Raw genomic sequence first — 25,098 nt, forward strand, 5'->3', positions numbered from 1 at the left:
GCCTCCCCTAACCGGCCCTCCATACAATTTTAGAAACCCAGTGTGGCCCTCAGGCCAAAAGGGTTGCCTGCCCCTGGTTTAGAGTATGTGTTCTGTGTATTTTTATACTGGAGAGCAGTGTGCCGGGGACACTGGAGAGCAGCCTGGGGACGGGGAGAGGGTACTGGAGAGTAGCATGGGGTAGCATGGCAGTACTGGAGAGGGGGGGCACTGCAGAGCGGCATGAGTTGAACTGAATAGGCCTTAGAGACTGAATTCTCCCCTTCCATCCCTGGGGTGCCCCCTTTAGAGCAGGGCTGAGACTTATTGGCAGGGCAGAGTGGGGAAGCCATTTGGTGGATAAACAAAGGATTTCAGTCTCAAGGGTCCTTGCTCTGGCACTTTTCAGGAGTATTACATTTACACACACACACACACACACACACACAAACACGTCCAATGCTTTGGGTAAAGGGACACTCACTTTTGTGGTGTCATTGCTGGGCAGGGAGGGTTGGAGTCAGCTTGGTCTATGGGTACGTCTACACTGCAGCTGAAGGTGTAATTTCCAGCTCATGTAGATACTCTCTAGCTCTGACAGCGTGAGCATCCTAGAGATAGCAGCAGCAGCATGGTGGGCTAACCACCCAACTACAATCCCGTCCAAGATCCATGGTACCTATTTGGGCAGCTAGTCTGTGCCTCCACCTGCACCACTGTGGCTACACTGTTATTTTTCGTGTGCCAGCTCAAAACTAGCACATGTTTGTCTACCCAAGCTGGAAATTACTCCGCTCACTGCAAGGCCAGCCTACCTAATGTGGGCAGCATCTGCCGTTTCCAGCCGTTACCGTTTGTCAGGTTCACTTGAAGAATAGAAATTATTTCATAAATGCATTAAAAAACCTTGAAGGTAATTTTATGCAAGTATCTCGAAATGCCTTGGGCCCTGATCCTGCAATCTGAATGCACGGCCCCACTCTCTCCAAAGGGGTGCAGAGGGTTCTGCACGTGTCTGATTACAAGATCAGGGCTGGGGATCCTGTGACAGAGGCCAGGCTGTGCACCATGAGATTGTGTGTGTTGTAACTACTGCAGTAGGAGTCCAGTAACACCAGTGTGTTTTCCAGGTTCGTAATCACGATCACAAACATTGTGCAGTGCCCACATGGACGAGTAAGTTTCTATTTCTGTCTGATGATGACTTTATTTTATATGTTACCAATGTTTATGATGCCACCTGGGGCACTTTAGCAACAGAGATTTAACCAGAAACCCAAATAATCCAACCGAAAATTCAATCCACTGCTAAGGAAAATAAATATGTTCAACATCCTTCCCAGAAGATGCCTAGCCTGGAGTTTGGAGGGGCCACCGAGAGGAGTAAATGCCACAGATGGGGTCCCCAACTGAGAAAGCCCTTATGCCGAGAGCTTCCAGACGGAGGAAGAGGAAGAACCCTGGAGCCATGCACAAAAATGTGCATGTAATTGCCCACCTAATTTGCACACCTAGTCCCGTGACTGCATGTGTAAATCAGATATTAAACTGATAAGAACAGATAGTAGATAATGTTTTCACCCCTCAGCTCATCTAAACAGGCTCTTGGACTGTCAGAGGTCAGATTATCCCCCCACATCCAAAAATACATGGTGTGCATGCCAGGACTTTGATTCCCCGAAGAAATGAGGGCTCCCACCCTTGGGCCTGATCCACATGGAGCCTCATTGACTTCAGTGGGGCTCTTCACCAATGTAAAGGGTTTGCTAGCATGGATCCAATTGCAGGATTGGGGTCAAGGTGGGCACATTGTATATGCCTGGAACTAGGGGTCTCAAGTTGAGAACCTAGCTTGGAGGGTTTAAACTCGGGCCTGAGCTCACTTCCCATCTGGTCTGCCTGCTGTGATTGGGTAAGGTGGTGAGACAGCCTGGCAGATCTGGAAAATGGCTGAGAGACAGCCCTAGTATTTTGAACTGAGCGCAGAGCCGGACAGAAAGCATCACAACTTTGTAGAGATAGGCATTTGCTTTCCCCAAATTCTGCCCACTATGTAGGTTAAGAAATAAGTAGTTGTGCAGCATCAAATGGTTGGTGTCTGTGATGGAGCCTCACTTCCTTGAGTGCTTCGCACAGGGGACAGGCTGCCCTGCCTTCTGGGGCTGAGAGTAGAGTGCATCTGCAAGACACAGAAACCACGGCACTGACAGCTGAGAGCCCAGGTCCAGCATGACATACAAGGATTTCCTTCTGAGGGCCAGTGCCCTGTCCCTGACTAGTCCAGCCTAGGATCTGGGGAGGCCCTCGGTGGTGAGGTGAGGCTTCGCTAGTTGGGTTAGATACCTGGGAGCTCGGGAACTACAAAGTCTGACTGTCCAGTAGATTCAATAGAGAATCCCCATCACAACAACGTCCTCAGTCTCATCTCTGTCCGGAGACATGGTACTGGGCTGACTGCAAGCAGACCGAGATTTACAAATAAATATATTTACACTAAAACAAACAGGAAGGGCTACAATAACAGTTCCAATTCCCCTCTTCTCCCCAACAAGACAACGTGTGCTGTGCTGCCAGCTAAACCTTGACTTTGTATGTCAAGGTTTCGTAGCTTTTAAGGCTAGAAGTGGCAGTTATGATCAGCTAATCTGACCTCTTGTATAGCCCAGCTCAGAGACTTTTACTTGAGAATTCCTGTATCAAACTCAGAACATATGGTTGAACTCAAGCAGACCCTGTAGAAAGAGACTGGCAGTCTTGATTTAAAGACATCAAGTGATGGAGATTCCACTATGTCCCTTGGGATTCTGTGCTGATGGCTAGTTACCTGCATTGTCAGGAATTGTGCCCCATTTTTTAGACAAGTGACCCTTGCTCCCCATTTTCCCTCTTCCCTTGTCCTGTCACAACAAACCCTACAGGTGCAGAGGGAGCAGCAGCAATTTAGGTCCTGATCCGGCAAGGCACTTAAGCACATATATAAGCCGATTCAGATCAATGGGAATTGATATGTGCTTAAGTGCGCTGCTGGATCTGGGTCTTATGGCCAGATTTTTTACAGGTATTTAGATGCCAGAAAAGGCAGAGTGGCATTTTCAAAAGCACCTAGCACCCAAATCTGGCCTTTAGTGCTCTTGTCTCCACCCAGCAGTAAGCACCATCATGGGATGCAGAGGGAACCATCAGAGCTCTGACTGGGGAAAAGTCTACACATTGTTGCTGTGCTGAGCACTCGTATCCCATGGTGATGAGTGCAGTACAAATGCGAGAGAGAGAGAGAGAAGCAGGGAGACAGACAGGCCTGCTGACATCTTGCTCTGGTTGGGCGGTGGTGGTTTTGTATACCAAAGATGGTGATGAACCACAGCTTGTGGAATGCGACGCCACACTCACACAGACCACGAGGCAGGGGGAGATAGAAGTCACCCCACAGTTGGACATGTTCCTCTTTAAGGGGGCACCCTGATGTCCGGCTGCACATTGCTCTAGAGTGTCTGTGCCTGTACGTCACTCTCCCCTCCATACTCTTTGGACTTATCCCACCATCAGGAGTTCTATGACATTTGTACATTCGACTTTCCCCACCCAGGTGATGGGAGACTATGAGAAGATCATATTTTATTGGCCTTCCCTGTTCTGTCTGGTTTTCCTACTGGGCCGCTTTGCCCTGATGTTTGTGAAAGCACTGAGGGTTTGCTTAAAGATGGATGTGTCAAGTGTAAGTATTCCTGGGTAACTGCTTCCAGTTTATTAAGCTCTCTCCTCCCCCCGCCCCCCTCCTGGGAAAACTCCTTCCCTGACCCCTGGGATTAAGTAGGATTTAGCCAGTGCATAGACTTTGTGCTGGTGCACCTCTGCCAGTTACCCTTAGCCAGTAACAAGAATTGATTTCACACCAGAGATCTTGGCACATTTCTACAAATCACCCACCTGACTTAAAACATGGCAGAGCACCTCCCCCTGCAAGACCCCACAGACTCCAGGATAGACTTCAGTGCTGGCTAGCCACTCAAGTAGCCCAGGGTGCTGGGCAGGCTGGTATACTGCGTTCCATAATTGCAGTGTAGACATACCCGGAGCTACATGGGATGAGCACCCCAGGAGAATGGCCATTTGTCTCTTCGTGCTATTCCTGCCTTTGTCTTTCATTTCCCCATCACTATTTCCTATGCCTCTCGCTCCTCACTCATTTTATCTCTTGCTCCCAGTGCCCTGTGGTGTGTGAGTGTGAATCAGTGTCTGGGCAGCAGCACGGGGCAGCTATTTCTTCCTTGTACGTTCCTGCTGACAGGAATGTTGGGTCTTCCCACATCCCTTCCCTTTCATTCTCTCCTCCCCTCCAAGGCCCCAAGACAGCAGAGAAAGGCTTTGGATGCCTGTGTTGTTTCCTGTCACCCTCCATCATGTCCACCACCTTCCAGCGGTGACTCTCAAAAATGACACTCCACACAGGCAGGGCTGCTGTTTGCCAAGGGGAACATTACCCTGGGCTTTGACAGGAGGAAAATGACTGGCTCCATTGTAAAAGCAAGAGGCTTGTGCTGGGTTTTCTTTCCCTCTCCCCTTCTACCACATTCCATTTTGTCTCTGAGCCTGGAAACCCATTAGCCCCACTAAAGGGCAGGCAGGAGGAACATAACTGTGTCAGACAGACCTTCCCAAGGGACTCCTACTGCAGTGTGGCCCTTCCTCACCATAGCAGGGTGTCTGCTTACTGGGCTCCCCCATCATGGCCAGGGGTTGCTTTGCAGGTGCCCTGTGTCAGGATCCCAATAAGGGCAGTCAGGGCCAAGGGACACAGCAGGAACAAACCTGAGGCTGGCAGTAGCAGAGAAGTTCATCGTCAGGTTTCAAGCCAGGGTCGATACAGGAGGCAAAGTCTAGAACAAGTCATGGTCAAAGCCAGGAATGCAGGAAACAGTCATGGCAACTACACAAGAGCCACACTGTTGCTTGGATGCTGCCTGGAATGGCCTTTGGGTTTACATAGGGCAGGGAGCCAATCAGGAGCCATGAGGCTGCTGTCTATCAAACCCTTGAGGAGGAACGTCCCATGGTCCGTGTCCACAGCAAGTCATGGGAAATGGAGTGCAAGCTGGTTACAGCTGCTGCTGGGTGGCAGCCTGGAGATGCCAACTGCCTGGCAGCTCTGCAGGCCTGGGCTCTAGAAAGGTCCTTATGTTCTGCCCCCTTGGCCCCCTCAGAACTCCACCCAGTCTCCTTTGTGGCTAACACCTTCACCCAGTCCTGGATAACAGGAAAGGTTCAAATAATCCTCAAGGTCCTTAATAACAAAAATGATTCAGAGTCCCCAAAATAAAGTCCATAACACAAACGTTTATAGTCAGTCTTTGTTCTTCTGCCACTCAAGGAGCTCTTCTGCTATCCCAGTCTGCTTCATCCAAACAACCAGCCCTAGCCCCAGCTTTGTTGTCCTGTCAGCCTCACCATGCATCTTCCTGCTGCTCTTTGTAAGGAATCCCCTGACCCAACCTAGGTATGCCTCTTCAGTAATCAGGTTGTCTGACCCCAGGCCCTCCCACCAGCTGTTAAGGGTTAGCCCTCTGTTAGCCACACCCTTCTCCCTATGGCTGCCAGTGTAAGCGGGGTGGGTTGCACTCACCTCTTGAACACCCCATTGCCAGCTGAGTCTGGTGCTGCCAGCACCCCTGCAGGTGTCAGCCTACCTCTACAGGTCTTCTGTGGCTCAGTCCTCCAGCCTCACACAGTCCAAACCCCCTTCCGGGGGGTAACAAACTCAAAATAGAAGCAGTTCCTTGCTCATCAGGGCCAATTACAAACAAACTAGTTTCTGACCCATCTGGAATTGAATTGGTAGGGTCCTTCTGAACTCCTGCCATAGCTGGTGGGCAGCAGTGAGCCCTGCCTGGCCTGGCTCAGGTCCTTTTGCTGCAGCCTAGAGAGCATCCCTCCTCACTCCTCTGGCTCCAGCAAGGAACTGACTTGCTGACAGTAGGCAGCTCCTTGGTTGGCTGTTGTTGGTCCCCAGCCATTCTGGCTGCTGCAGAGGCAGATCTCCCTGGTCCCCCAAATGGCTGCTCTTTTTCTCTCAGAGAACTGTTTCTTGGGGTGGGGTGCTGCAGAGCAGTGGGGCCACCAGTAGGAGGCTGCAAAGGCCTGATGTACCCGCATCACAGTAAGGTATCTTCATAACTAAGATAAGAAAATAGGAGCGGCCATACTGGGTCAGACCAAAGGTCCATCTAGCCCAGGATCCTGTCTTCTGACAGTGGTCAATGCCAGGTGCTTCAGAGGGAATAAACAGAACAGACAATCATTAAGTGATCTATCCCCTGTTGCCCATTCCCAGCTTCTGGCAGCAGAGGTTTAGGGGCACCCAGAGCATGGGGTTGCATCCCTTCCCATCCTGGCTAATAGCCATCAATGGACCTATTCTCCGTGAATTTATCTAGTTCTTTTTTGAACCCTGTTATAGTTTTAGGCTTTGCAACGTCCCCTGGCAATGAGTTCCACATGTTAGACCGGCCTAATACAGCACCCACAAGGCAGCACTGTATCTATATGTTTGAATCTGCTGTCTTTTCCCTAGTGGAATGAAGAACATTCTTTGATATGCTGACAATCCCTGTTCCTTTAAAACAGCAGGAAAATCATTTCCTGGAGGTGCATCAGGCTCAGCATGTCAAGCGTCTGGTCAGGAAGCCCCCAGAGCGGTGAGCATGGCATCTTCATTTCAGATCCGGAACACCAAGCCACAGAGAGTTCAGATTTGGTTCTGATAAGCTTCTAAATCTGCTGATACTTATTGACTGACATGCACACTGGGGCCCTGCCTGCTCACCTGGGCTGAGCCAGGGACAAGGCATGTTCTCTGGCCACTGGGAGGATCCCTGATCATCCATGACGGGCCTGCCCCAGCTCCCCTCTGCACTAGAGCACTCTGTCTCCCATCTCCTTCATCTCAGACTCAGAGGCTGTGGGAGTGTGGAGGTTCCTGAGGTGAGCCCCCAGTGGCTTTGTGCTGGAGAGCAGGTAGGCTGCTGAGAATGGGTGTGAAGGAGAAAGACTGACACCTGTTTAGGCCAGGTGGGGCCTCTGCAGACATGCCAAGTGGGAGGGAAGTTTGGAGTAGGAAGGTGTGCTGGGTTGTTTTTATGGAGAGGGAGGGGACTATGCTGGAATGGGTTTGGGGCCTTGAAATGCCTCTAGTGTCCCTGTGTCATCGCCGAACATTTCAGGTCTGTTTGTCCATCTTCATCCATCAACAGGCAGGCTCAGAAATCTTGGTTCCAGCGCAAGGTGTATGAATGGGACCCATGCTTTCAGTTCCCAGGCAGAATGATTGGCACATCTGCGCTAGCCTTAATCTGCCTGTACATTGTAAGTAAATTGCACACTTGTTTCCTGAGAAGCATCGCCCCAAATGGAGCACAATGTCACACAGAACCTTGTGTGCTTTGTAAGGATTTCAATCCAGGTTGTTGAAAAACCAGCTCTCCCGTAAATCTCTGCCATTAAACTAAAACAAGGACTGTCTACACATCTAACAGAGCCACTGGCTCCATTCAGACCAGAATCCATAGCTACTGGCTCCCTGACCAGGGTCCCTTCCAACTAGGCCAATGGGTGTTCGGTGGGAGTTTGTCTTGTTCATGATAGGTTGCTTGAGATGCAAGCCAGAGAGAAAAGGCTGCCAAGTATGTATGTGTCACATAAAATCATAGAATCATAGAATATCAGGGTTGGAAGGGACCTCAAGAGGTCATCTAGTCCAACCCCCTGCTCAAAGCAGGACCAATACATGATACTCATGTGTGAGTGGTTTCAGAGTGGTAGCCGTGGTAGTCTGTATCAACAAAAAGAACGAGGAGTACCTGTGGCACCTTAGAGACTAACAAATTTATTTGAGCATAAGCTTTCGTGGGTTTTAGCCCACGAAAGCTTATGCTCAAATAAATTTGTTAGTCTCTAAGGTGCCACAAGTACTCCTTGTTCTTCATGTGTGAGTGTATTTATATTATGTTGTTCCCTGTGAATACTTACAAGTTTGCTTAATTCTAAGCATCCTGGTCTTCCTCAGTATCTGGTTCAAAATCAGTGGAGATTAAACTCCAACAACATTCTTTGAGGGACTGCATCCACTTGCTGTCATTTAAAGGTTAAGATGAATCCCCATATATGAAAGGCAATGTGTGTTTAAAATCAAATGCAACAGGTCGGATTCCCATAGAGTCACACCAGGGATGAATGTGGCCCTGTTTGATTATATGGCATGTAGTGTTATTCTGTAGAAGTGGCCAATGACAAGATTGCTAAACTGCTGTTTTTTATCTATTTTTCCACAGTTTATTGTTATTGAGTTTTACATTTACAAGGAATTCTCCCAAGAGCTGAAGATATTGGATCAGAGATTTGAAGAGCTTGTTGAATCTAGCAATGGCTCAGAAGTACTTGTACCAGCTGTCCTGCAGCTGAAAGAGTTTATTAATGTTACTCAAGGTACAGACATGTCATTTTTGAAAGGTGGAATGAGTGCGATACATTTTTAAAAAGCCGACTGAACGCATAGTTCTTAAGGCTGACCCAAAGCCCATCCTAGTCAATGGGACTCCTTCCAGGATTTTGACACATTAGTTCCAAATGGGAATGAAAACTAAAAAACATTTCCCATAAAATGAAATTCAAACAAAAACCATTTGGGGTCCATTGAGATGGAAAATGTCATTTCAAAACTGACATTTTAAATGTAAAGAAAATTTTAAAAAATCAAAAATGCAAAATGAAAAGTCATTTCAAAATGAAGAATTGAAACAGTCGACTCTAAAAGTGTGGAAATGGAATATTTCAACACCGTCAAAATGCTTTTTTTTTCTAGTTTTCCCCCCAAATCAAAATTTCATGAACATTGGCTCATTCCCACAAAAGTTTTGGTTCAACAAAACATCATTTTCTGATAGAAAAACTTTCGACTGGAAAATTTTTGACCAGCTCTAGCTAGATACTTAGTCCCTAATACTGAAGCAAAACGATATGATGAAGGATGAATTGTCACTTTACCTGCTGCCTAGTGTGCTGGGAGTTGAACACTGAGTAACTTGGAGTTTGACAGTAGAGGGACGGCAGACCAAAGAACAGGAGAAAAATGGTTATGTGTATTCTTTTAAACATCTTTACTCAGCTGGCCGTCGAAAGAGGTTTGGGTGGGATGGCTTCATTGAGTTATGGCTGGTGTCTGAGGAAAGCTTTATTTTTATTAAGTAAAGGAGTCTAAAATAATTGGTTTGAATTTCATAGCTTTAAAGGTCAAAGGAGACAATTCAGACCATTGAGTCTGACCTCTCTGCATAGGCCAGAGATTTCACCCGGTGATTCGTACATTAAGCCCAATAGGTACATGTGTGGCTAAACGAGAGTACGTTTTTAGAAAGACATTCAGCTTTGATGAGACTCCAAGAGAGGGCAAATGGTTAGGAGGACACAACAAAAGGGGTTCCCTCTAAATATAAATCTGACTCGGGCCCAAGTGGAAAGCAGCTAAGAACCTGAAAGATGTCTATGGTTATTTGTAAGATGAATTGGAGATCACAGTCTAGTTTCTAGTGGACAATTTTCCATATTGCAAAAAGCTTCATCACAGCTAACATGAATTGCAGTTGTTACCTTTATCAGTTTGCTGTCTCAGCAGAGAAACCGAGGACTGAATGGACATAGAGACTGAGCTGCATGTTAGGAGAGTAATGTAGGAAAACTTGCACTTCCAAGTTTTGACATGTGAGAATCCAGGATCTTTGTTCTGCTCAGTATAAATTTGGATTTGAATACATAATTCTGATCCAGAGCTTTGGTTTGGGCTCAACTCTATAATTAAATGATTAACAAATAATCAAAGCATTTCTGAGTGACTAGGCAAAAAGTGTTCCAAATAGAAATGTGTCCAAGCAGAGACACTGGAGGTTTTCAAAAGGAGGCTGGATAGCCATCTTTCTTGGATGGTTTAGACACAACAAATCCTGCATCTTGGCAGGGGGTGAGACTAGATGACCCTTGTGGTCCCTTCTAACTGTATGGTTCTATGATTCTATGTGTACAAAATAGCTGTGAACTTTGTGCTGAGTTAAAATACTTTTGTAATCGTGACGTGAGCTGCGGAGAAAACATTCTGAACAGATGGTTGCTTTTCTTTTTCTTCAGGTGTTTGGATTTTCACCACCTTTGCTGCCTCCCTGACTTGTGTAAGCTACGTATTTCACATCTTAGCCTGCTACAGGTATGGACATGCAGCAGATAGTGCTCAATTCTCAGAGGTGCTGAGAGTCCTCAAGTACCATGGAGTTTATTGGGAGTTGCGGACACTAGTCAACTCAGCACAGGCATTTGACAGCTCCCAGGATTGTCCCCTCCTCAAGGGTTCTCAACCTTTCTGAGGCCTCCCTCCATGCTATAAAAACTCCACACCCCACCTGTGCCACAACAACTGTTTTTCTGCATATCCAGTAGATTAAAAGCCAGGGCTGGCATTAGGGAATAGCAAGGAGGGCAATTGCCTGGGGCCCCACACCAGGGGGCCCACGAAGCTAAGTTGCTTGGGCTTTGACTTCAGCCCTGGGCAGCAGGGCTCGGGCTTCAGCTTTCTGGGGCACCTGGCATTGGCCACTGTCGGAAGACAGGATACTGGGCTAGATGGACCTTTGGTCTGACCCAATATGGCTGTTCTTATGTTCTTTATGTTCTGCCCTGGGCCCCAGCGAGTCTAACGCCGGCCCTGCTCTCTGGTTTATTTTGGCAAATCCCCTAAAACCTGCTCGTGGCACCCAGGGGGCCCCGGACCTCTGTTTGCCCTAGAACTCTATTCTCCATTCCATCAGCACTCAGTGGGAGGCGTCTCTATTATCTACCCTGGGCTCCACACAGTTCTAGCCCCTGATGGGTGGCGAAGACACATCGGTCCACACAATCCTCCAATTTTATATAATTTATTAACTAAGCTAAATAACTCAAAAATAAAACACAAACTAATCAGATTAGAATAAAGCAGGTTAATATCAAATCATCAGCTTACTCTAATTATCAGGTTAATTAATCCAAACTGCACAACAATTCCTTGCAAACTTTATCGAATCCTGTGGGAAGGCAGCAGACCTTGTTTAGCTATAAGCCTTGGAAAAATAGGGCATTATTTATTTCAATGCTAATTGAAAGTTACTGATATTCCAGACAAACAGCTGATATAGGCAGGAAGAAATCTCTCCCAGGTTGAAATGAATATCAGCCGACAGCTCTGATGCTACGTAAGACAGACTGCACAAAATAGAGGTGTTAGATAATAGCCAATGTCTCCCTACACAATATAGGGTTGTACCAGACATTCCAATACAATTCAGGATAAAACAGCTTGTTAAATTTAACTAGCAAACAAAAAGTTGTGTGAAACTAAGTTTCTCAGGATTTAAACACAAACCACTCAACCCATAAAATATGAGTGTGCCATGAGCCTATTGAACCTTGAGCAATTAGGCCCTGAGCCTATTGAACCTTACTGCAGGCTGTTTGAGAAACCATACTCAGCTACGTTCTGAGTGTTCTATCCACAGGCACACTGTCAGCGGCTAGAGTTAAAAGGACAAGGGTGAGAATGCCAAGGTGGAGGTGTCCCTCTACTAATAAAAATTGAAAAAAAAACAACCACAAAACAAAATCCTTATCAGGTTGATACTTATGCATGATCTTTGCTGTGACTCTTGAGGTTTCATTCAGTTTCAGGAAATTAGTATGTGGTTGGAAAGATTAGCTGGTGGTTGTGGTTTTCTTGGACCTGCTGGCTAACTCAACAGACTTGTGGAGTGGCTAAAGCTGGGGTTCTCAAACGTGATTGCACCGTGACCCCCTTCTGACAACAAAAATTACTACACGACCCCAGGAGGGGGGACCAAATCATGAGCCCACCCGAGCCCTGCTGCCCAGGGCTGAAGCCCTCGAGCTTTGGCTTTGGCCCCAGGTGGTGGGGCTTGGGCTTGGGCTTTGGCTTTGGCCTCGGGCGGTTGTGTTCGGGCTTCGGTTTTGGCCCGTACCCCAGCAAGTCTAACACCAGCCCTTGCGACCCCATTAAAACAGATTCGCAACCCACTTTGGTGTCCCGGCCCACAGTTTGAGAATCGCTGGGCTAGAGGTTGTTTGCCTGTAGATGCCAAATCTTGGATGGTGTGTGTTGCTGGATTCTGGCACCTCAGTGACTGTCTGAGAAAGGGAAGGAAGCACAAGCCCTTTGTCAAGCCTGGTGGCATCACCACACCAGAGGCTATTAGCCAGAAGCAATGGCTTCTTCTTTTCCTTCCATTTTTTGAGGATGGTGTCCTGACTGATTCCTCCCCCTTGGAACTCCTACTCTACTCGGGAGTTTCTTGGCAAAGCAGAATGGGGCATTCTTCCTCTAAAGTCATGAACATCACCCAGTGGGGCTGGATTAGGTCACCTTCATGCAAATAAAGAGACTTTCCTTGCCAGTAAGCATTGGCTTAGAAAATCAATCAGTCAGCAGACCTGAAAATATTTTGAGACATTTTAGGAGATAAGATCAACTCTTCCTGGTTATGGGTCAGTCCACAGAGATTATCTCAACCATCCCTTACAAGGTCCAACTCAAGAACCCAAAATAAATTGGAAAAAGTACAGAGCTAGCAAAATGTTGCAACTGAAATAATAGAAAATCAATCATTCATCTTCATTCAGCCATACACATAAAACAAAGTTATTTATTCTAAGATTAAGCAAGCGTCCTTAGTCTACAGACAGATACTTCTCTTTTTGTATTTTGGTACTCAGTGGCTATCAGCAGTTTAACTTTAAACAGGAGTTTTGACACACACAGTCTTGGTGAAAGGTTACACTTTACCTCTGTCTTTTACTCTTGAAATCACAATTTTGGATTCAATTTTCATATAAGGCCCCTGTCGTAATTACAGTGCTCTTAGCCTGTATGTAGACAGATTCTATTTTACAGATGTACTACTGAGTCTTAGATAGGTAAAACTCCTGTTGAAGCAAAGCATAAGCCTTCAGTGTTGTATATTGTATTGTGTTGTAATATATCAAAACTTGTGCTTTGGGTGGCATGCTCAATAACACACAATGTGTGCCATTCTTTCACCATTGCTCCCCTTGGCTCCGTGTTTATTGCATTAATCCATGATGCCTTTAGCTCTAGGTTACTGCCCCCTTTGATATTCAATCAAATCATCCGATATAGCTTCTCTGTGATCAAACAGTCAAACAAAGTTACTGAGTGAATAAAATCTCCAATGTATTGGCGTGAAACTTTTTAAAACTAATTTTGACACCTTTATTCAGAAAACACATGAAGCGGCTGTGGGCAGGGGAGAAACATTTCCTTCCACTAAGATCTCGTGAGCCTGCTTCTTCTCAAACCGTGGTAAGTTCTCACTGCTTTTCCCCAAAAGTTCCCAGCCGGTAGCTCTGATCCGCTAACACTTGGAATTCAATGGGACAACTCGTGAATGTAGTTAGGGTGACCAGATGTCCCGATTTTATAAGGACAGTCACGATTTTTGGGTCTTTTTCTTATATAGGCTCCTATTACCCCCCACCCCCATCCCGATTTTTCACATTTGCTGTCTGGTCACCCTAAATGTAGTTTACACGTGCGCTCCAGTATTTTGCAAGAAGAGGCCATAGTTTTAATGAGTCAGTGCAATATTCCATGGGCCTGATTCTGGAGCATGCTAATCTCATTGTATGATGGCTTCACACTGTAAAACTAATGTAAAAGGCAGGTTTATGCCAAAAGTAACCTGCAGTGCTGATTCAGAGTGGTCCGAATCAGACAGCTGCTGTATTACAGTCTAGGGGTGGGACATGGACACTGCACCAAAGGGAGGGAAATGGGCATGGGAAGAGTAAAGGGGATTTATTCCACCAGAAAAGCATATTCATGCTAATACTAGATGACAGTTATGCTGAACTCCTCCAGCAGCAAAGAAATGGTGCAGATTCCCAGCCTCACTGTTCTACTATTACCAGCACCTCAACCCTGCGGTTGGGGCACACACCCAGTCCAGCTCTCCTTGCTGCCTCACTAGCGAGGCTGGGCTACTCCTCGCACACAGCACCGGTAGGTAGGTGGGGTAAAGAAGTGGTTCCTAACTGAACCGAAGTTCAGTCACACAGAGACGTGCTGCGTTTCCTGGCCTTTGGGTTTGATCCGTGTGGAACGACTGTGAGGAGGGAACACAAACATTTGCCAGGGTGGAGGGAGTGAAAGGGAAGCCAGCATCAGGCTGGAATGAACTATTTGAAAAGTCTGGCAGGGGAGGCGTGCCTGGCTGCAGCCACAAGCCTTTGCTCTGGAGGAGGCACGCCCAGGCAGGTTGTCTAAGAGCACTGCAGATGAGCCAGCTGGTTTGCACCAGTGTAAATTGGGATTTCCCCACTGCAGCTTCATTGTAGGGAGCCACCAAACACTTCATCTGCTGTATAATCATGGACGTGCCTTAGAATCGGGCCCACATACACCAGCACTGCTATTTAGCACGGACGGTTCCAGTGCTCAAGCAAAACCCAGACCACTTTTCCATTTTGTCCTTCAGTTTTTTCTCACACTCTATTCATTTTAGTGGGGTCCTGGGTGTCCTGTTCCCCACCCCCTTGATAAAAGTCCCCATTCCTAGCTTACAAACACTGAGCAGCCGAGGGAAGGGTTTGTGGTATCTGAGGGCTTGGCTACACTTGAAATGCTCCTGCAGCTGTGCCACTCTAGTGCTTCAGTGTAGACCCTACCTGTGCTGACAGGAGGGGTAGGTAATCCAGCTCCCCAAAAGCAGTAGCAAGGTTGATGGAAGAATTCTTCTGGCAACCAAGCTCTGTCTACACCAGGGGTGAGGTCAGCTTAACTACGTCGCTCAGGGGTGAGGACTTTTCACACCGCTGAGCAGCATGGCTAGGTCGACTTATCTTTTTAGTGTAGACCAGGCCTGAGACTATTGCTACTTGCTCTTAGCATTCTTAGGTTATGACTACACTTCAAATACGGCCGTGGTGCAGCTGCACTGCTGGGGTGCGTCAGTGTGGATACTCACTGCAGTGACAGAAGGGGTTCTCCCATCACGCTAGTGAATCCCCCTCCTGGAGGGCTAGTCTGCACTAGAAGTGCTACAGTGGCATAGCTGCACCGATGCAGTGTCTGGTGAAGATGCCCTGTACCGACGGGAGAGAGCTCTCCTGTCTGCATAATAAAACCACCTCCACGAGAGGCGGGAGCTATGTCGGCAGGAGCAGCTCTCCTGCTAAAATAGTGCTGTCCACAGCAGCACGTAGGTCGGTGTAACTTACCTCGCTCAGGCGTGGTCTACACTTGGGGGGGATCGATCTAACTTACGCAACTTCAGCGACGTGAATAGCGTCGCTGAAGTCGACGTACTTAGATCTACTCACTGCAGTGTCTTCACTGCGGTAAGTCGACGGCGGAGGCTCTCCCATTGACGCCGCCTGCGTGGAGTACCGGAGTCGACGGGAGAGCGCTCGGCGGTCAATTTATCACGTCTCAACTAGACGCGATAAATTGACCCCCGCTGGATCGTTCACTGCCCCTCGATCCAGCGGGTAATGTAGACAGCCCTCAGGGGGTAGCTGAGCGACATAAGTTATACCACCATAACCTGTAGTGTAGACAAGCCCTGAGAGGCAGTAACTGGGTTGATGGAAGAATGCTGTTCGGGGTTAGGTCAGCGTAGCTATGTCTCTCGGGGTGTGGATTTTTCACACTCCAGAAAGACACGGCTATGCTGAAGTAAATTTTCAGTGCAGACCAGCCCACAGTCTAACACTGATATCTCTCATAACAAGCTGTCACAGGAACTTGACCCTGATCACCACTAAGTGCTGTACATTTGTTTATTACTGCCAGACCTGGAGATAATCGCTGCTGGATATTCAGTGATCTCCTCATGCTACATTCACACCTCCAGAGCTGACATGCTGGGAAGGGCATTGTCAGCTTTTCAGGGAGGGATGGAGCAGAGGAGGAGAGCCACTCACCCCTCAACTTTGCACTCCACACATCAAAGCGGCCCCCGTGCAGTAGCAGTTTATTATCTGGTACAGACAATGTCAGTGGTTTGGTTTGTCATTCAGAATGATGAAGCTGTCTCCCAAAGAACAACAGAAATGGCATCTTTTCAAATCCACATTGCACTAAACATAACAAATGACAATCCTTACTCTATGGAGATTGCCCTCCAGGAAAGTGAGGGTACTAGAACATGGGGTGACTAACACCCCATCACTTAGTCACACCGTTAAGTAAGCAAATGTTCCATCGACTAGGACCCAAATAGGGCTATTTGTGTGCTTACAGTTAAGCATATTGTATGTTTGCAGGACTGGAGCCTTACTCTGCATAGAAGTGAATGGGAAAACAATTCTTGTCCCTATGTTCTTCAGCCATGTTCTAACAGTTATAAAGGCAGCCCTGCAGGTAGAATTATGGGTAAATATAGTTGTGTTCAGGTCCCTTGTGTGAACTGTGCAGGAGTCCAAGTCAAGCTCCTCTGATCTCCTTCCACTTTCAGCACATACTTCACTTCACTTTTCCACCTGTCCTGTATGCTTCAATCCAGCCCTGGGGTCTGCGATGAAAGGGTTGGACCTGATTCCTGGTTGCCCTGCACCTTGTCCAGTGACTTACCCAGTGCAGAGTGGGGGTAAACGGTCACCAGTGAGAATGGGATTCATTCACACTCACTTTGCACTCATTCTGCACTGGTGTAAATGCTGAACAAGGTGCAGGACAATGAGAAGCAGGCCCTGTGATTGAAAGGTGGCACAAAGGAGCCAGCAGGATGAAGACCAGACTCAGGGCCTACAAATGTATTTTGTTTCTCTGATCAAACATGCAGCAATTCCAACATCATCAACTTCTGTCCTTCTCCTTTTTTTAAACTCAGGCAGCAATAGCAAGATACTCTGGTTGGCAAATTGCATACATATTATGGGGTACGTGCCAAGCCTTCAGCATAAACATGCATTCAACCAAAATTAAAGCGGTTGCCCTTTTCCTCTGCAGTAAGAAATGTGTTTTCTCTTTTCCAGGCTACCTGATCATTCATGTGGTGCAGTGTCTGTTTGGTGTAATGATCATGTACAGTTTTGTTTTGCCAATACAGCATGGCCAAGGGCTGGAAATGGCAAAAGGTTTGGGAATTGGGATGTAAGTGCATTGTTTTCACACCTTTCTGGTGTTATCTCACTTTCTTTGCGCTGATTTAGATTTATAGGCCTATAAAATAACAAGAGGTACCTATCTGAAAACGGTAGGTTCCTGTGACAGATATAGGCTATGTCTACACTACAGATCTTACAACGGCACAGTTGTACTGCCACAGTTGTGACGCTGTACTGCCCGTGTAGCTGCTTCTGCCAGCATAATTAAACCACCCACAACAAGTGGTGTTAGCTATGTTGGCAGAAGAGTTTCTCCTGCTGACGTAGCGCTGTTCACACCAGCATTTTTGCCGGTGAAACTTATGTCGGTCAGGGGGAGGTTTTTTCATGCCGCTGTTGAATAACCCTGCCACATAACATTCTGCATTTGCCTTAAACATAGCCCCAGCAGCCCTCCTCTGAAGATGTGCCATGCAACCTTTCCAAAGGTCAGCAGATCTTTAAACTTGTTTTCCCCATGGGGAATTTTTGAGAGGTTTGCAATCTAAGCACATTGTTTGTTTTCCCATCTTAAGGAAAATGCTGATTATGAGGGGACCGGCTGACAATGGATAATCAAAGGGTGAAAGCGCGTAAGAATACAAGCTGAGCCAAAATGCAATCCATTGTCCACAATGTTCCACCTTCATCTTTAATGCAGACAAGGAGGTCCCAGCAAGCATTGCTCCATTTTGATCTAATCTCCTGACTGCTCAATCTAAAGGAAGCATTCCATGCTGGGACCTGCAATCTCCATGGCCCACATCTCTGCATTAAAGATCAGGCAGCCACACTCTTCTCTTAACTGTGTCTCTCAGCCTCCTGGCAAGTTGCCGGCATTGTCCTCAGTTTGGCAAAGATTGGTTATCGCTGTTTCAAGGCTTCATAAGATATAACAGCTGATTCCACTTCCTGAAGGCAGAGCCACCAGCCCACCTATATGGGTCTAGGGTCTGCCTTTTTGTAATCTGTCCTGGCCAACTGCACTCTTTTCCACATGATCTCAGGAATCAGGGTGTCATGTCAGAAAAAATTGAAGGTGGAGGGGGGCAAAATTGTGTCAGCACAGGAAAAATTAAATATGATTATATTATATCCTGCAACGTCGGGGGAGGCAGGAGGTGGGAGTGGAAGACATAATGGAGCTTATAGACTTATGAAAAATCTGGGAGGGACAAACCAAGGTCTGGGGGTGGGGGCAACAGCCCTTCTTGCCCCCCAGCAAATGAAGTCTCTGTCAGGAACTCCCTACAGGACGCTATTAGTCTCCTGAAGCCACTCGCTTCCTAAAATCCCAGAAATCTGTGCAGAGGGTTTATTATCTTCAGCCAGTTGGTGACTACAGACAATAAGACCAGTAGCCACAGAATTAGAATGAGCAGTTATTAAAAAAAAAATCATAAAAAGGCTTATTCTGTGAGCATTGTAAAGCAGGAGGAAGATTTTATATCTTAGTAAGAATTAAAAAGAACTACTAGACAATATGAGCACTGATACTAGGTCGGATGGATATTACATAGGGCACACCTCCTCTGTGCTCATTTTGTGCTCTGAGAAGGACAGCTAGATTCCGATACCCTTATTCCCATTGGGACAGATTTTCTGGTTTGCTAAGGCCACTTCGGGGCTCGTGGCCTTAAAGCTACCAGAGATAAGCAGGAAGAGAATTCCCCCTGCGCAGGTGAGCTCTCCAGTGGGGTTAAAGGTGGTGGGCAGCAGTTCTGATACCGATTGTGCCAGCTGCTCACCCCCACCCTCAGCATAACATGAGGGAGACAGTGTCTTAGTGGAGCTCTTGGGATAGGAGGGAGGTATGGCAGAGTGGAGCTTTGCTACACGTGATTCTCCACTGGCCTGTGGTCCCTGAGGAACCGTATGGTGGTTGCATAAGTTACTGCTGGTCCTGTGCAGCTTTTCTTGTGCCAAAACCAAGTGGCTGAGGATCAGGGAGCATCAACTGGTTCCCTGCAGCCTCCCCCATTCAACTGGAGAATCTGCCCCATTGAATGGCATCTTACACCTTGAGCAGCCCTTCTGCAACCAGTGGAGCTATTTGCGGTGAGATACTACCCCATGTGTAAGGGGATCACAGTCTGGGCCATGCAGAGGGTGAGGAAGAAATTCTCCACAGTGGTTCTCAACCTTTTTTCATTCACAGACCCCTAAGAACAGAATGGAGGCACAGACCCCTTTGGAAATCTATTCTCTTTATATAGAGTTGAATTCTGGTCAGTCAGTTTTCAGACCCCTTAGACATAGTCCGCAGACCCCGGGGCGGGGGGGGGGGGGGGGCTGTAGACCACAGGTTGAGAACCACTGAGATACAGCACAGGTACGTGCATGATGGTGGTGCAGCATCTTCCTCTACACCTGTGCGAAGTGGGCGTAAAACCCTACAAAGCAGAATGGTGGCATTTCACGCCTGCTTTGCTCTTCCTTTGCACAGGGCAGTGGGGAATCAGTCCCAGGGGCTGGCAATCAAATGCAGGTCTCTCCTCCCATTGCCCAGGGGCTCTAACAGGCTATATTCCCAGCCCCTTTCACCACAACATCCATATTAAAAGGGTAATTTCTCTTTTCTTTTTCTATTACAGTCTTACAGTTGGGATTGCCACAGGGCTCATGATATTACAAATCAAGATCGCTGCGAGATTTTTCCTTCAGCCAAAGATCTTGCCAGATGATAAGCAGAAGCCATTAGCTCTCAATAACAGGTGAGTGGTAGGAAAGAAACAGCCCTTATGTTCTTGCATCCTCCAGACCAGGATCTCCTACTGCATGGGGCTATTCATACAACGGATCTGAATTTCAAACACCATGCGACTGGGAGCGTGTGGATATCTGGGCCAAATCCCAAAGTAGTAAGGTATGCAGTGGGGAGTGGGGACTGTAAGTGAGGCTACAGGGTCTATTGTGCTCAGGCCAGCAAAAGGGAAGAGGGGGAGTGGGCCCTAAAAGTCTCCCCTCATCGAAAAATTGCAGTCCTTATACTTCGGTGAGTGCAAGGACTTTGCAAGTTCAGCACCAAGAATCTTAGGGTTGCCAACTTTCTGATTGCAGAAAAGCAAACACCCTTGCCCCGCCCCTTCTCCGAGGTCTCACCCTCCTCTCACTCCATCCTCCCTTCGTCGCTCACTCTTCCCCACCCTCGTTCATTTTCACTGGGCGGGGACAGGGAGTTGGGGTGCGGGAGGGGGTGAGGGCTCCGGCTGGGGGTGAAGGCTCTGGGGTGGGACTGGGGATGAAGGGCTTGGGGTGCAGGAAGGGGTTCCCAGCCAGGGATGAGAGGTTTGGGGTGCAGGAGGGGGCTCTGGGCTGGGGCAGGGGTGTGAGGGGTAGGGCTCTGGCTGGGGGTGTGGGATCTGGTGTGAGGCTGGGGATGAGGGGTTTAGGGGTGGATCAAGATCTAAAACCTTTGTGTCTTTGGTCCATCTCTGTTAGTTCCCTGTGAGCTGTTGTGGCACACTGAAGCCCCAAACCAAAGCCATGATTGGGCACTGAGTGTGAAAGTGGATTTTCCCCTCTTTTGCAGGAAGGCTTTCCACAACTTCAATTACTTTTTATTCTTCTATAATGTGCTCCTGGGCCTGGGGGCTTGTTTGTTCAGACTGCTTTGCAGTGTCCTGTTGGGAACTTGGCTGATTGCACGGATAGACAGGACTATAATGCAGAAAGGGTATGAAGCTGCTGACATGGGTAAGTGTACGAAACGTCAGAGCATTGCATGGCTAGCTTATGTGAGGATTTGCCATTTGGTGGCTCTCTCAAAAAGAATATTGGAACTTTTCAAGCAAACATCTGATGTATCTACAGGGAACCTCTTCATGCCTAACACACCTGCAAAGGAGCAAGGCAGAATATAGTACAAGCCATGCTCAGGCTGGACGTGGCCAGGGCCTTGGCCTCCCTACATGTATCCGAGAGCTAATAGTGTAACTAATCCTGCTTGTTTGAATCCAAGATCTTCCATGCTAAAAGCACAAGCCTCTAGCACCTGATTGCTGTAACTGGGAGATGCTGCACTCTTTAATCTCTTTCATTGGTCAGACACTAGAGGGGGACAAAGACCCCTCATCTCCTAGGGTGGTTTACATTAGCAGCCACTATGGCGAGCACATGATGCTCCTTCTTGGAGCACTGTACAGCAAGCTCTGGTTCCATCATAGATATTATGGTGATGGGTGCTATAGAAAACAGCGCAGGCAGAATAGTTCAGTTACTCTACTCAGATGCTGCCACGCCACTTTTCCCAGGATTTTGTCCTTGACTTTTTTTAACATTAAAAACTACACAAAGATGTAAACCCTGAAGCATTGATTCTGCCCCTCTGCAGTGATGGGTTTGAGCCAATTATTGCCATGTATTGGTTTGAAGCTGGAGGTGTATATTAGATGACTATTTTCCCCCCACTGACATTTTCAAAAAGGGGAAGCTTCCGAAGAATAAAGCTCCAACAGGGGAGTTTTCTTTTAAAATGTAGAATCAGTAATTTATTTGTGGATTGGACTTGTGAGTTTAGGGTACAGCTGGTCAATATATTTATTGCTCCTTGCTTATTAATTTGCTGAGACCAGATCACAATTAATTAGTCCAAAGGCCTGGTGTGTTCACAAACACATTTGAGCTGAGGGTTCTTTACAAACTCTTTGTAGTTAGTATTCAGACTGTCCTTGATATTCAGAATTTTTTGTTTGAATGTTGTGACTGGCCACTTAAGTCACATGGTCTGGTTTCTCTTTCCTGATTGGATGGCCTAACTTTTATGAACTACTACTGCTCTGTTAAACAAATATTGTTTCTTTACTTATTTATTTTTTGAATGAAAGAATCTTAATTCTTCCAGTGCCCCCACCCCTCACGATGAGTGGTGGATCAAGCACCACCCAATCTGTCAAAGGCTCCCTACACCCACACCGTGCCCAGGGAGGACTTGGGTTGAAAAGCTTGTGGCTGTATATGAATGAAGAGCCTGAGCCTGCATTCTTTGTTCTCACAAATGCCTACTGACTTGAATAGGAGTCTCAGGTGCACAAAGAATGCAGTACTGGGCCCGCAGTGTATAGAGAAGGGAGTTAAGCTGCACATCTCTGTAGATGTATCCCTTTTTTAATGCAGGATTCAACACATGGGTTGGTATGATATTTATGGACCACTACCACACCAACCCCACCCTCCTCAGCTTTTGTCACATTCTTCTAGCCGGAACCACTGAGAAAAAACTGCAGAAATCCACCAAATACGGTTTCTTCAATAATATATCAGGTAAGCACTTTGACTGAAGTATTTAACATATATGCCACTTCACTGAGTACTGTGAGCTATTTAACTCTAAAATTATATTACTCTTTGGGAATCCTTTATCTCTGGTATGAATTCTGACCTCCCTCTGCTTCCCATGCTGATGATCAGATGCAAGGCATGAGAACTGATAGACCCTGTCATATTATCTCAGCACACCTAAATGCAGAGGCTATTCTTATTCATATGCAGAAAGGAGACATTTCTGCTCAAAGTTATATGGGTGCAACTGAGTTGAAGTCAATCAGGCTGCACATGTGGGTCTGAAAGATTAGCCCTAAGGCCCACAAAAATGGCCTGTAATCTTATGACCGTAACCCTTTATTGAATCTTGCTATGCTCTTTGTTTTATACAAAGGGTCATATTTGGGAGCCGGTGTCTTCAAGTTAATGCATGCAGCAAAGGTGGAGCTGTTGGCCCTCGGGTGGAGGGAGGATATTAGTCATGCTGTTTATCAAGTGGTGCTGACAGTGTTCTGAGCTAAATTCTCTTCTCACTTACACCAGTGCTATTCCACTCAAGTCAGTGGAGTTACCCCAGTGTAAATAAGAGGAGAATTTGGCTTCACGTGTCTTTTGGGTCAGATAGAAGGTGAAGGGGTGACTTGATCTCAGTCTATAAGTATCTACATGGGGAACAAATATTTAATAATGGGCTCTTCAGTCTAGCAGAGAAAGGTCTAACAATCCAATGGCTGGAAGTGGAAGCTAGACAATTCTGGCTGGAAATAAAGTGTACATTCTTAATGGTGAGAGCAATTAATCATTGGAACAATTTATCAAGGGTCATCACTGACCATTTTTAAATCAACATGGGATATTTTTCTAAGAGATCTGCTGTGGGAATTATTGTGGGGCAGGTCTCTGGCCTGTGCTATACAGGAGATCAGACTAGATGATCACCATGGTCCCTTCTGGCCTTGGAATTTATGAATCTTCAGTGGGTGCCTATTGATATAACTCCACTAATACCAACTGAGGAGCTGGTCATTAGTTTTTGAGCTACAAGAGAAAAAGAAGTGGAGTGTGTTGATTTAAAAAGAAGTGGAGTGTGTTGAGTTCTGTATTTATTTCATTTTAGAACCCAGAGTGTCAACCAGAGCCAGGACACGGTGGTTGCTGCTCTACACCCTTCTTAACAACCCCAGGCTCACTGAACTCAGGAAGCCTAATGTGCAGTCTGGTGCCAGTGCTGTGCCACAGAACCCCTGTGTCTAGCTTACTCTGCAGGTGGAAACTGGAAGACTCTTGAACAGCTGGTGACTTGCCTCTTAGGACTTTCAGAAGATGGAGCTCTATTTCAGAGCTATACACTATGAGCAGTTAGGGCTCTCAGCCCTGGTGTGACAGGAGAGCTGTGGGAATGGATGTCCAGGAGCACTTGCCGTCATTGGTTGTTGTGCATTACATGGGTTTCCAACAGACAGCTGTAAATTGTGTTACATCACTATAAACCCCAGCAATAGTTTAATTGTTTTAAACCAAATCGAGGTACATTGGTTTTGGCCAATATTTCCTTGATTGTGTGGGGCCAAGGACCATTCTTCTCTCATTTTGCCAAGTATGCAAGTTCAAGGGGACAGAACCAAATTTCCCCATTGAATAAAAGGCTCCAGTGTGAGTTTGGTTTTGTACTACCTTTCCTCTCACAGCAAGCACAACTTTTGTTCGTCCTAATTTCCAACTGTGCCAGAGCCTGTGCAGGGACTAATGAATGTGCAATTAACTTTGAAACACCAGCAGTGAGTTTGAAAAAGTTACAATCCAGTTATAAGTAGCTGACAACTGATGCCTCTTATTTCCTAATAGCTTTTAGTTACCGATGAGAGACAAGATGGGTGAGGTAATGTCTTTTATTGGACCAACTTCTGTTAGTGAGAGAGACAAGCTTGCAAGCTTACACAGAGCTCTTCTTCTTTATGTACTTCTAAGATTGATCTGGTCAGAGGAGTGGATCAGCCTCTCTCATTCTACCAAACCACTGAGCTCTGATCAGCACAGGGACTCTTATGTTTTCTTATCACGCTGCCTCACCCTGAGATGGTCAAGATGGGAAATTATCTATCACCTTCCTCTAGTCAAGCTGTTGCGGGTGGTGGGAAGAAGGTCCCCTTCTTCTGACAAGCCCATCACACTCTTTCTCCAAGCCATTCTACTTCTATCCGCAAATGACCATCTAAATTCTTCACTTACTTCTGGTCCTGTTCATGCCCCTTTATGGTATTCAATGTCCTCCCTCCACATACACATATCTGAGCAGTCCCCAGCTCCTCAATACCACTGAGGATCTTCAACAAGTCTTTAATGACATACAAACATGTATCCAAGGATGATGATTAATTTCATGCCTAAAAGTTAAAGTCTTTTCCACAGCTACCTTTATAGTCCTAACATAACATGTTGCTTTTCAGATCATCATGACATTACAGTTCTTATTAAAAATTGATATTTATTCGTATCACAGTAGTACATGAGGGCTCCAATCAAACATGGGCACCATTGTGGTAAATGCTGTACATATACATAGTGAGAGGGAGCTGCAGTCCTTGAAGAGCCTACAATCTAAACAGGCAGAGGGTGGGACAGCTGTCTCCCATGCATCCCCTCATGGCTTATGGTCACACTATAGAC

The 25,098-nt window shown here is 46.7% G+C and overlaps 1 protein-coding gene across 1 annotated transcript in view; it reads left to right on the forward strand.

The window, feature by feature from the left end:
* Positions 1-23,685, forward strand: part of LOC135880622 (stimulated by retinoic acid gene 6 protein-like) — a 37,186-nt gene extending 13,501 nt beyond the window's left edge. The window contains exons 6-18 of the mRNA XM_065406970.1: positions 1,110-1,155; positions 3,566-3,694; positions 6,601-6,671; positions 7,227-7,338; positions 8,304-8,457; positions 10,150-10,225; positions 13,303-13,384; positions 16,914-16,962; positions 17,059-17,176; positions 19,764-19,883; positions 20,702-20,865; positions 22,285-22,431; positions 23,549-23,685. Of these exons, the coding sequence (XP_065263042.1) occupies positions 1,110-1,155; positions 3,566-3,694; positions 6,601-6,671; positions 7,227-7,338; positions 8,304-8,457; positions 10,150-10,225; positions 13,303-13,384; positions 16,914-16,962; positions 17,059-17,176; positions 19,764-19,883; positions 20,702-20,865; positions 22,285-22,431; positions 23,549-23,685 (1,405 nt within the window). The remainder of the gene's footprint in view (positions 1-1,109; positions 1,156-3,565; positions 3,695-6,600; positions 6,672-7,226; positions 7,339-8,303; positions 8,458-10,149; positions 10,226-13,302; positions 13,385-16,913; positions 16,963-17,058; positions 17,177-19,763; positions 19,884-20,701; positions 20,866-22,284; positions 22,432-23,548) is intronic.
* Positions 23,686-25,098: the final 1,413 nt, after the last annotated feature.

Source organism: Emys orbicularis, chromosome 6 (genome assembly GCF_028017835.1).
Source record: "Emys orbicularis isolate rEmyOrb1 chromosome 6, rEmyOrb1.hap1, whole genome shotgun sequence".
In the NCBI taxonomy this organism is placed as follows: Eukaryota; Metazoa; Chordata; order Testudines; family Emydidae; genus Emys; species Emys orbicularis.